At 41.6% G+C, this 12,832-nt stretch overlaps 1 protein-coding gene across 4 annotated transcripts in view; it reads left to right on the top strand.

Moving 5' to 3' along the window:
* The first annotated feature begins 6,756 nt into the window (after positions 1-6,756).
* CLSPN (claspin) overlaps positions 6,757-12,832 on the top strand; it is a 50,636-nt gene continuing 44,560 nt past the window's right edge. For 2 of the 4 annotated variants that reach the window (XM_060691424.2, XM_060691423.2), the window contains exons 1-2: positions 6,757-6,886; positions 12,297-12,426. In XM_060691424.2, the coding sequence (XP_060547407.2) occupies positions 6,860-6,886; positions 12,297-12,426 (157 nt within the window). In that variant the 5' untranslated portion in view covers positions 6,757-6,859. Of the gene's footprint in view, positions 6,887-7,267; positions 7,301-12,296; positions 12,427-12,832 lie in introns of those variants that run through there. The other 2 variants (XM_060691426.2, XM_060691425.2) reach the window with 2 other exon arrangements.

Genomic DNA, 12,832 nt, shown 5'->3' with positions numbered 1-12,832 from the left:
AATTGCCAACGTTGAGAAATGATTATTTGGATCATCTCAGTTTGCTTTGTTTTGCCAAGCAGGATGGGGGGCAGCTGGCTCTCTTGCCAGGGTCAGGACCTTTTCTCTTCCTCTTCACTGGGTTCCCTCTTGCCCAGGTTTCACCTTTCAGGGCTGCTGATCTGTGGCAGCTTCCAAGCTCCTTTCCACTGCACCCAATTTTATGATCTTTTTTTTTTTTAATTTGATTTATATGCCGCCCTTCTCTGGAGACTCAGGGCGGCTTACAATGCGTTAAGCAATAGCCTTCATTCTTTTTGTATATTTATACAAAGTCAGCTTATTGCCCCCACAAACTGGGTCCTCAATTTACCTACCTTAGAAAGGATGGAAGGCTGAGTCAACCTTGAGCCTGGCGAGATTCGAACCTGCAGTAATTGCAGGCAGCTGGTCTTAATAACAGGGTGTTTTAGACCACTGTACTACCAAGGCTCTTCTTTGCCAGTTGTGAAGTAAATCATGTGGTCATGAAGCAAATCCGGTTTCCCCCACTGACTTGGCTTGCTGGACGCTGGCTGCGAAGGTCATAAACTATTGTAAATATATGCTGGTTGCCAACCACTGAAATTTTGAGTGACCCTGAGGATGCTGCAATGGTCGTAAGTGTAAGGACCGGTTGTAAGTCACTTTTTCCAGTGTAGTTGTAACTGAACAGTCACTGGACCAGGGGTCTCCAATAGAGGTGGGTTTCAGCAGGTTTTGACCAGTTCTGGAGAACCGGTAGTGGAAATTTTGAGTAGTTCGGAGAACCGGTAGTAAAAATTCTGACTGGCCCCCAGCTGATCGGGAGGAAATGAGGATTTTGCAGTATCCTTCCCCTGGAGTGGGGTGGGAATGAAGATTTTACAGTATCCTTCTCCTGCCACGCCCACCAGGCTATGCCACGCCCACCAAGCCACACCCACATAACCGGTAGTAAAAAAAATTGAAACCCACCACTGGTCTCCAACCTTGGCAACTTTAAGCCTGGAGGACTTCAACTCCTCCAGTTGAAGTCCTCCAGGCTTAAAGTTGCCAAGGTTGGAGACCCCTGCACTAGATGGATGGGTGTAAGTGAAGGACTACCTGCATTCAGATCTGGAGCGCTTTTGCCCACTCCAGATTGGAGTAGTTTGCATAGTTTTTATATCTCTATGAAGTGGTTCAATTGGGTGAAATCCAGCAGGTTCTGACAGGTTCTGGAGAACCAGTAGCGGAAATTTTGAGTAGTTCGGAGAACCAGCAAATACCACATCTGGCTGGCCCCAGAGTGGGGTGGGAATTGAGATTTTGCAATATCCTTCCCCTGGAGTGGGAAGGGAATGGAGATTTTGCAATATCCTTCCCCCAGGAGTGGGGAGGGAATGGAGATTTTGCAGTATCCTTCCCCTGCCACACCCACCAAGCCATGCCCACCAAGACACACCACACCCATCAAGCCACGCCCACAGAACTGGTAGTAAAAAAATTTGGATTTCACCACTGGGTCCAATTCATGCACTAAGGAGATCCATCCTAGTTTATCCTCACCAAACTTTTTATAGTTTTCCCTCTCTTGACAATTCTCCCTTTGACCTTCAAATAAGGCTTGAGATTTAATAAACAACGGCACCTAGTATTTGCAAAGTATGCAACGTCAGCTCACTTTTCTTTTGATGTCAAACTACACAAAACAATCCTAACAATAATTATATAAACTCTAGCGCAATATTACATATTTAACTTTCAGCTTTTGGAATGTTTTTGATGAATGATTACTAATCCTGTGGGTGCTTTTGCATGCCAAAAGTTTTTGACATACAAAAGCAGAGCAATCACTGAAATTAAAACAGGGAGGAGTCCCAAAATATTCTTCTTGGCACTTGGGAATTCTCCTTTTTTCTCATGCCAGGATCTTTACCCAATCACAATTGTGCTTTCTGGACACTGGATTCCATTAAAGTGATTCCAAATAGCTCTGGATTATACGGAATACTTCTATCTTCTATGATAACCTGACAACAAATAGGATAGATTGAAAAACTTAATGATTGTAACAATCTCGATCATATACAAGAAGTTCACTGCTTTTGATCACAATTAAGATCCGAATTTCCTTTGCTGAGCGAGGTGGTTAAGTGAATCATGCCTGATTTGACAACATTTTTTGCCACAGTTAAGTGAATCACTGCAGTTAAATGAACCACATAGTCATTAAGTAAATGCAGCTGAGTTTGTCGATCGAAAGGTTGGCAGTTCAGTGGTTCGAATCCCTAGTGCTTCTTAGCGGGGCGAGCTCCCATTACTTGTCCCAGCTTCTACCAACCTAGCAGTTCGAAAGCACATAAAAAAGGCAAGTAGAAAAATAGGGACCACCTTTGGTGGGAAGGTAACAGCGTTCCGTGCACCTTTGGCATTGAGTCATGCCAGCCACATGACCACAGAGACGTCTTCAGACAGTGCTGGCTCTTCAGCTTTGAAATGGAGATGAGCACCGCCCCCTAGAGTCGGGAACGACTAGCACATATGTGCGAGGGGAACCTTTACTTTTACCTATGGTCATAAGTCGACTACCTGTAATAATTTATCAAAGTTGGAAGGGACCTTAGAGGTCGTCTAGTCCAACCCCCTGCCTAGGCAGGAAACCCTACACCACTTCAAACAAATGGTTATAGAATCTCTTCTTGAAAATTTACAGTGCTGGAGCATTTACAACTTCTGCAGGCAAGTTGTTCCACTGATTAATTGTTCTGTCAGGAATTTTCTCCTTAGTTCTAAGTTGCTTCTCTCCTTGATTAGTTTCCACCCATTGCTTCTTGTCCTGCCCTCAGGTGCTTTGGAGAATAGCTTGACTCCCTCCTCTCTGTGACAGCCCCTGAGATATTGGAGCACTGCTATCATGTCTCCCCTAGTCCTTCTTTTCATTGAACTAGACATACCCAGTTCCTGCAACTGTTCTTCATATGTTTTAGCCTCCAGTCCCCTAATCATCTTTGTTGCTCTTCTCTGCACTCTTTCTAGAGTCTCAACATCTCTTCTACATCGTGGCGACCAAAATTGGATGCATTATTCCAAGTGTGGCCTTAATGCTAAGTCAAATGTGTGGTATAGTGCTGAATTAGTGCTGAAGTGCTGAATTAGGAACAATAAGACACAAACTCCAATCCACCTTCAACTATGGAAGGAAACTAGGGCAGTCACATTTTCTCAATTCAGCCTTTCTCACAGTTGTTTTGGGGATGAAATGCTATATACAGCACCTTGAACTCTTGAATGAGACATAACGAATGTGAATTGTTTATTTTTGGCTCAGCATGACATGGAGACTAATGCAGATATGAAGTAGGCTATTATAATTTGTGCCACAAAATTTAATTTAAAAAGACAACGTATTGGTGTTCTGTTGTTTTGTAATGTAGTAGAGCTTTCTGCCCAGGAGGGAATTAAAACCTTCAATTTGGTTTTTGTACCACATTCCTGTCACTGTGGATTAGGCACTGTTATCAGAGAGTACACAAAAGAAACCATCTTTGTAGAAAATTCACAAAGAAAATATATATGTACAGTATATGCATTTTCTGTAATTATAAGACCGTAGAATGCAGAATAATAGTCTGATATAACCAGACAGATACTATCTATCTTTTCTTTGTATTTTTCTCTAATGCAGATTTCAAACTTGACTTTATTGATTATAAATTCTGGGAGTTGTATTTCCAAAATATCTGAAGTGTGCCCAGACAAAGAAGGCTAATCAAATATTTGCTTGTAAGCATATATCATTCTTTTTTCTGAAGAACAGTGCTGCCAGCTCTCAAGCAAGCAAAGACAAGCTTTTGGCACCCATAGAAAAACTTAATAACATTACATCCAATTTGTCTTTGTTGACAAACCAACTATGACATTTATATTCTAATAAATAAACTTTTTTTTCACGCAGGATCTATAGAATGCTTTCCTTTGTGCATTCCCTTGTTTATTTAATTACAAAATTTCTTGGCAACTTCCACATTTCTCCTGAGAGAAATCCACTTGTCAATATATGTTCTAAAGTTGTATTTAGAAAAAAACATTTTCTACTTGCTTTGATTTATAGTCAAACTTAGTGGAAAACTTAGCATGCCTGTCCTGTCTGGAAATAAATCAGAGGTTGGATGGATTATTCTTTATGACTTTGATAGCATATTGTGCTCAGCCATAGCTTGTTTCATCATGATTTATTGAATAAACAGTAATTGACTCAGTCCGCACAACATGTTAAATCATAAGAAGGGCCACTGACTAGAGTCAGGACTAAAATAAGTTTTAATTTAAAGTAAATAAAACTAATAGGATTGTCCTGAATGTTTTTATTTTTTTTTTCTTTCTGTCAAGTTCAAAATTATAATTTGGTGGCAACTTTTAGCAGGATCAGGGGAGTAACTTCAATCAATCTTAATCTTGCTATGTAGAACATGGTGGAAGGACGCAAACCCCACTATCTCGGCTTACTTCCAGGGCAGGGGTGGGTTCTAAATTTTTTTACTACCGGTTCTGTGGGTGTGGCTTATTTTGTGGGCGTGATTCCCCATGGGAATCAAAATTTAGGCACTTGGCAATTGGCATGTATTTATGACAGATGCAGCATCCCTCGGTCATGTGATTGCCATTTACAACCTTATTTCTGACAAGCAAAATCCATCGGGGGAAACCAAATTTGTTTAACTAAACCTCATGATTCACTTAACAACTGCAGTGCTTAACTGCTTAACAACCATGGCAAAAAGGTTGTAAAATTGGGTGGGACTCACTTGACTGCCTTGCTTAGCAACAGAGATCCTGATCTCAGTTACAGTCATTGTTGGAAGAAAATTCCAGTTCCAGTTCCAAGCTGGGAATAAAATGGAGGCTGCTTAAGAAAGAAAGGTCTGTTTATTGGTGAACAGAACCAACATGCACACAGTGTGGTGTTCTGGGATAGCTGACAAAATGCAGTTGAGAGTGGGTGGGTTTTTTACCTTCTAGATTCCTAGGCAAAAGGGGAAGTGCAAATCCTAGGTGTTTGTCTGAGCTAATCTTGTCAACCTTTGGCTTGTTGCTTATCTAGAGTTTCCCTCTGCTCCAGTCTTTCTCAATGGATTACCAAATCTGCATTTCTAAAAGCTGGCCTCAGTTTCTGTTTGGGGCAGGGAGACTGGGGCTGGTTTCTGCCTCCTTTAAGATTTCCCCCCATTTCTCCTTTAGCGAAAATATTGTATAGATGTATAGATTTCAATCTGTAGAATTCTCCAATGACACATCTTATAGTTGCAAAGATTGAAAAACACTGCCATAGAATAATGGGGAGGGCATTTGATGGCTGAGGATTTCTCATCCCCCATTGAAATTTCTGCTAATGCATTAACCCTAAGCAGGAGGGTGCAGTTAAATATCCTAATGAATAGGAAAAAGAAAGGCCAATATTTGTATGCCAACAGAGCACCCAGGGAAAAAATGAAGCTGTTGGGGAGTGCAGCAAGATATCTTTTTTTAAAGTGGAAAAAACACTTATTCCTACAGAAGGCATGGACCATGGGACTAGCTGGACCTAATACTCCAGTTTGAGGCACATGAAGGATCAGTAACATCGGATTTAAAAATTAAGCTAGCAAGGATGTGCCCACAGGTATCCATTTTACAATATAACGGGGGGGATTATGTTCCATTTTTTATTTTATCTATTGTTATTAGTGGAGACATCTTGCTGAAAGTAGATGTACGCAGAGGCCAAATTCAGAGTTCTCAGCAGTTTTGGATGTCCTATATAGCAATGTTTTTCAACCTCGGGAAGTTTAAGATACGTGGATTTCAGCTCCCAGAACTCCCCTGCCAGCTTCCGCATGCTGTGTAATGTTGGGCGTTGAGGTCCATACTTTCAAGGCAAAACTGGGCTGCCATCTGTCAGAAATGTTGTAGGGCAGGGGTCTGCAACCTTAAACAAAGAGCCATTTGGACCGTTTCCCACAGAAAAGAAAACACCGGGAGCCACAAAACCCTTCCTGTGCCTGACTAGTTCTTGAGCGGCCACTAAACTAGCAGATGTAGTTGAATTAAACAATCTGTTTTCTTCTGAAACTATTATTTTCTTGGATTTATCCATGCTTGGCCTACCAGGGGTTGAAAAGCTCCATAAATCGCATGCCGGCGGGTGTCGCACATTGGCGGTTGTGACGCATTTTTAACTGACAGGGAGCCGCAGCAGAGGGGCAAAAGAGCCACATGTGGCTCCAGAGCCGCAGGTTGCTGACCCCTGGTGTAGGGTCTCCTGCTTGGACGGTGGCGGGGTGGTGGTGGTGATGTTGGACTAGATTGACCTACAAGATCCCTTCCAACTCTGCTAATCTGTATGTGTATCCTATACTTCCCAAGGTTGAAAAACACTATAGGAGAATTGTCAATCTTTCAAAGCAGGGAAAAAAAATACAGATTCTGCATTCCTTGTCCACCTCCCCTTGGATATTAATACCATTGCACAGAGGCCGGGTTTAACATAATATATTTCATCCTTTTTTTTTTTTCTCAAGAGGAGAAAAAAAAACGTTAAAAAGGGACGAAAACATCTTGATGGTATTTCTGTGTATTTCTGGCGAATCCTCCACGAGGGCGGTTCCCTACATGGAAAGACGATTGGACCATTGGTCCGGAGGATAGCTGGCCCAAAGCTGTTGACCAATGGGGACGAAAAGGGGCGGCCCCATAAGGCTGATGGCCAGCTATGATTGGCTGGGGAGGAGGGGCGGAGCCAAACGCAGAGCGAGAGCGCGAAGACTCAAACGCAGCCTTGAGCTTTTGGCGCTTTCCCGGGCCCGGTCGCTCATCTTAGCCAAGGCGGGAGGCGCCTATCATGACGGCGGCGGCGGCGGGGGGAGAGGTGAGACTGGCCCGTATCAGGCTGGGACGAGCTATCCGCTAACCGGCGGAGGAGAAGCTACTTCGGCTATCGGGGTGGTGTGAGGGTGGGAAGGTTTCCCTCGTAAACGCTTCAGAGACCTGGGACTACGGCTCCCGGCGTGCACTGCGGCTCCGCTTCGATTTCCCGGCATGCCAAGGGCGCCCTTGTTTAATGCTTCTGGCTATCCTGGTGGTGTTTTCAAAGCGGCGGGGCTGCAGATGGGGACAGCGGTTATTAGGGCAACTTCTCAGACGACCTCTAGGTGGCAGCAGAGACCCAACTCGGCAATACCATCTAGGCTTTGTCCGGGTTTTTTTCTGAGTTCGAATCTAGTAAACCTGGTTTCTTCTGCATTCCGGGTGGGAGAAAACGGGGATGGATGAAGGGGTGTGTGTATGTGGTTTATTTTATTTATTTATTTATTTATTGGTTTGATTTATATGCCGCCCTTCTCCGGAGACTCAGGGCGACTTAAAATGCATTAAGCAATAGCCTTGATACTTTTGTATATACCTGCTCAGTAGGGCTTTCGCACCCCCCCCCCAGCGGTGTTCTTTTTTATACAAAGTCAGTTTATTGCCCCCACAATCCGGGTCCTCATTTTACCTACCTCGAAAGGATGGAAGCTGAGTCAACCTTGAGCCTGATGAGATTCGAACTTGCAGTAATTGCAGGCAGCTGGTGCTACTTAACAGCACTTTAGTCTGCTGCGCCACCAAGGCTCTTGGTTACGTGTTGGGAAAAAAAAAAGACAGGTTTCAAGGTCCAGATTCACAGGTTTTATATATATACTGCACAAAGTCGGAAAATGTTGGCTTAGACAGAGGGGTGAATTAGCGATGGCCAATTGGAAGGCAGGTTTAGGTAACCTAACTGCAAAGACAACAAAGTGAGGCTTAGTAAATCGAGCTCTTGATGCAGGTGAAGAAGGAGGAGAGTGCAAAAGTTGGCTTGAAACTCAACATTAAGAAAACTAAAATCATGGCATCCGGCCCTCTCAATTCCTGGCAAATAGATAGGGAAGAAATGGAGGTAGTGACCAATTTTATTTTCCTGGGCTCCAAGATCACCGCAGATGGGGACTGCAGCCAAGAAATTAAAAGACGCTTGATCCTGGGGAAGAAAACTATAGCAAATCTAGATAGTTTACTAAAAAGTAGAGATATCACCCTGCCAACAAAAGTGCGTATAGTCAAGGCTATGGCTTTCCCAGTTGCAATGTATGGCTGTGAAAGTTGGACCATAAGGAAGGCTGAGCGCCAAAGAATGGAGTCCTTTGAACTCTGGTGCTGGAGAAGACTCCTGCGAGTCCCTCAGACTGCAAGGCCATCCAACCGGTCAGTCCTAGAGGAAATCAACCCTGACTGCTCTTTAGAAGACCAGAACCTGAAGATGAAACTCGAGTACTTTGGCCACTTAATGAGAAGGAAGGACTCATTGGAGAAGTGCCGGGGAACGATTGAGGGCAAAAGAAGAAGGGGACGACAGAGAACGAGGTGGCTGGATGGAGTCACTGAAGCAGTCGGCGTGAGCTTAAATGGCCTCCAGAGGATGGTAGAGGACAGGAAAGCCTGGAAGAACGTTGTCCATGGGGTTGCGATGGGTCGGACACGTCTTCGTGACTAACAACAACAAAATAAACCAGGGCTGAAAAAAGTATTAACCAGGATGATCGTGAGCATGGTCCCTCTGATAGGTGGGGATTGTAAATTCTGAAATCGTGATGGCTTCGTTTATGTCCCACTTTCCTGAAAAAGATTTCAAAGTGACATTTGTAATGTTCTTTCCTCTATTTGATCTTCACTGGGGGAGGGTGATCAGCATAGATAACTTTCGAATTGGCTTTTACTGTACAGTATATCCATCTGAGCTCTTTGAAAGGTTTGACTTAACTTAGCCTGTGATTAGCCTTGTGGCGACAATTGAAATTTTGGCAAGTGGACTTCCTGTTTGCTGCTGGCCGCCGCCAGACGTTCCTTTGGGATCGTCAGCTTCCACTGCCTGTCAGAGCCGCCTTCACAACGGAACGGCGGCTCGAAAAAACTCCGTTCCCATGAGGAAACGGAGATAGAGCCGGCAGGGGTGGGTAGAACTCTCTGCAGAGTCCCAAAAGTTTTTCTTTTACTTTTGGGATGGAGCGGATGAGATGCCCCATATCCCCAGCCGCTGCTCCGGGCTTTGGGAGACCTCTGCTAATGCAGAGCCAGGCGTCAAAAGCAAGCCTGCGAATTTGACAGATTACTCAAAGAAAATGTGAGCTGGACCTGTAATACTGAAGCGCAAGTATTTTACTTATCTTTTAAAAATTACTTAAGAGAATAGAGGAAGAGAAAGAGGAAAAAAGTTTCTTTTTAAAATGGCGTCTGCCGCGGCTGGAGAAGAGTTTGAGAGGGAAAGTTCTTCCGTTTTTTATTATTACAATGTAGCGGAATAAATACCACTGGCTACATTTGTAGATAAAACTCCGCTCCTGTTTTTGTTTTTCTCTTTTTCCCTTGTTGCTGGCTGGAAGTCTTTTGTCTTGTTTTTTTTTTTTTTTTTTTCTTCTAACAAAGCCTGCTTAGGCGGAAACATGGCACTGAGGCTTGTGAAGTCAGACAAGCAAATAGGTGGGGGGGATTCCCCCACTAAGAATTTAAAGGAACAAGTTTTAACTCTTCAGTCCCAGAAACCTGATTTTAATATAATAGAATTTCTCTTAGAGGAGATTGAAAGAAGGGATGAGATTGTGAATCAGCAACTTGAAAAATTTAAGCAGGAAATTAAGGAATTGGTGAAATCCAAGTTTGACTTTTTGCAGCAAAAAATTTTAAAAGTGTCAGAATTCATGATTCGGTTGGATACAAATACTAATTTACTAGAGTCAAAAATGGATGAAATTCAAGATAAATTGGACAATAGAATTCAAAAAATTGAAAATGATTTGTTAAATATTCAGGATTATAGTTCAGAAGAAAAATTTAAAATGGATGCTGACCAAAAGTCTGGTAATGTAGAAAATCTGCAACAGAGGATTGATAAAGAGGTTCTAAAGATACAATATAATTTCACAGAATATGCAATAAGACTTAGAGGTTTGCAGGAAAATAACAGAGATGACTTAAGGAAAATATCTTCTGAATTTCTAGCTGGGATTTTAAAGATTCAACCTGAGGAAGTGTTTTGTAGGATTGACAGAGCTTATCGAATAAACTCCTGGACTGCCAAGCAAAGGCAATTGCCTAGAGATGTGGTAATTTATTTTTCAGATAAAGAAATTAGGAATAAAATTGTGCAAAATTCCTTCAATTCTAATTTGCAATTGTATGGAAGAAAGATTTGGATTTACAAGGAACTCCCACCTAAGATATTAATGGAAAGGAAGAAATTTGGCTTTCTGGTGTCTGAGTTAAAAAGGAGAAATATTCAATTCCGGTGGGACGTCCCAGTTGGTATTATATTGAGATATCAAGGAGAAAGATACCAGTTAAATACTGTTGAAAGAGCGGAAGAATTTTATCAAAATAGGTTGAAAATGAATTTAACGTCTTCAGATATAATACAGGATAAGCAGAAGGAGCTGGAATTAAAGACAGAGACTGTACCAGATAAATTGCCTTTGGATTTATCGGATACCCCAGCTGGATTATCTACAAATTTGAGAGAAGTGCCATCTGATTTTAATGTGATGACTTATCAAGGCAAGGACAAGCATGGAAACCAATTAGAGGATATACAAGGGATAAAAAAGAAACGCGAGACACAAAAAATTAGGATGGAAGTCAAACCCACAAAAAGAAAACAAAAAAAGAAATAGGTTGTACAAAAATAGAAATTTCTAACCCAAGCAACAGTGAAGCCAGTGATTTTAAAATATGAATGATTATGTGAAAACATAGAGGAGGCGACATATTGGTCAATATCATCCTGAGGATAGTGGCAGATCTCTGCATTGCCGTAATTTTGGGACATGGAAAGAGCCTCAAATTGATGGTTTTGAATTATCTACTTTGAAACTTCTTTTTGTGTTGATAAATATATTATAATTATCTTGAATTATAAGGCAAGAGAATCACATTGGGACATGCAGAAGATCGGGTTGTTACCCAATACGATGATGGAAATTAATAATCCTGATGAAACCCACAATTATTATTATATGGAATATAATTATAATGTCACTCGGGTGGTTGTTTTTACTTTTATATATATAAGAAGATGTTTACTACTGATGGGGGCAGATATGATTGGAGATCTTGAATAAACTGTTGCATCAGCAAGCTATGTTACCCTATTATGGATGTTGGTTTTAACAATCCAGTGGAAAGACTTCAAGAAGATATTATATGGACTATAAATTTAAAGTTATTGTCTTTTCTTTTTTTATTTAGATATAATGGAATATATATATATATATATTTTTAAGTAGTGTGGGCAGTGAATTAAAGATATCAAGAATTGTTGTGTATGGTAAATTTGTAAGACAGTGGGTGAATAAGCTAGCTACAGACTGATTAGTTTAAGAAAAGGGATTTTTAAGTGATACATTTAGGGGAGTGGAGGAAATGGATAGAGTGGAATAAATGTTAAATTAGATTTTATGGGGAGCCCGCTTTGAAATGTTATTAAAGTAGGACTTATCGTATAGTTTTAAAGTGGAAGGTGGTTTTGAATTGTTGCAATAATGTATAGATATAAAACACTATTATGCTAAATTAGAAGTTATTTTATAATAGTTAAAGTATAATGTGTTTGGTTTTTTTTGTTTTTTTTCTCTTCTTCTTTTCTGAAATGTATGGATAAAGGGGGATTTATAATACTTTTAGTAAGTAAAGGTCAGTATTTTGAGGAGGGAGTAAGTAATCTGTTATGAATTAGGGTTTTTTTTTTGTTACGAAGAAGTCACAGGGGGGGAAGGGTGGGGAGGGGGGGTTAGGGAGGGGGGGGAGGGGGGGGAAAAAGGGGGAAAAATTTGTATTTGAAAACCTTTTCAATAAAAAAAGAAATTTTGGCAAGTGGTAGGGATATAATAGAGTATCACTTTAAATAAATCCAACCCTTATACTGGTTTTGACAGCTGCCATTAAACAACGTCCAGAGAATATAAAAGCTATAGATGTCGCTTCAGTCCCCAAATGATAGGTTGGGTTCTTATATTTTGCTTTTCCTAGCATAATGTGCGCCCCCAGTATTGTGATATGTAAACCATGTTTCATGGTATACTGTGGTATGTGAATCCAGTTAACTAGGTTTGTCAAAAAACATGGTTAAGCATAGTGCAATCTATGTACTAAATTAACCTCCTTGAATCTGACAAGAAATGAATAATGACATATTTGCCTTCTTTTTTTAAATACTGGATATTATATGTGCTTATCTTTTCATACTTACCAATGTTCCTGAACTGTAGTTCCATTTGGATGCCCAGGATGTGAAAACTCAAGATACCTCTGACAGTGATTCAGACAGTGGACAAGGCAGCTGTGAAATGAGCTTCCGGTCCCAGATAAGCAAGGGAGTTGCATCTGTTGATGAAGGAGGTGTGTATCTTTTGGGTATAATTTCACTACAATGGGGGTCCCCAACCCCTGGTCTATGTCCCACTATAGGGCTGTGGCATATTTGCAACTGGGCCACGTGAGCTCGACTGACGTGAGCAGTGGGCCAGCACGGACGCACAGTGCCACTTGCAGTTGAGCTGTGCATGCTGGCCCATTGCTTGTGCAAGTCGAGCTGCGTGCATGTGTGCTGGTCCGCCACTCACACGGCCCACCCTGTCGTTACCCCCCCCCCCCGCATTAGAATACAGTTTCAATTTCATTTGCTGAGCTAATGTTATGTAATGTTTGGGTCTGTGTGTGTGAATGTACCCTGTTTCCCCAAAAATACAACCTACCCTGAAAGTAAGTCCTAGCTTGAATTTTACATGTGCGCCCAATATAAGTC

The sequence above is a fragment of the Pantherophis guttatus genome, chromosome 10, assembly GCF_059756535.1.
Source record: "Pantherophis guttatus breed Tessera chromosome 10, ASM5975653v1, whole genome shotgun sequence".
Classification (NCBI taxonomy): Eukaryota; Metazoa; Chordata; class Lepidosauria; order Squamata; family Colubridae; genus Pantherophis; species Pantherophis guttatus.
The sequence above is the reverse complement of the archived record's forward strand: the minus strand, read 5'-3'. Positions and strand labels throughout refer to the sequence as shown.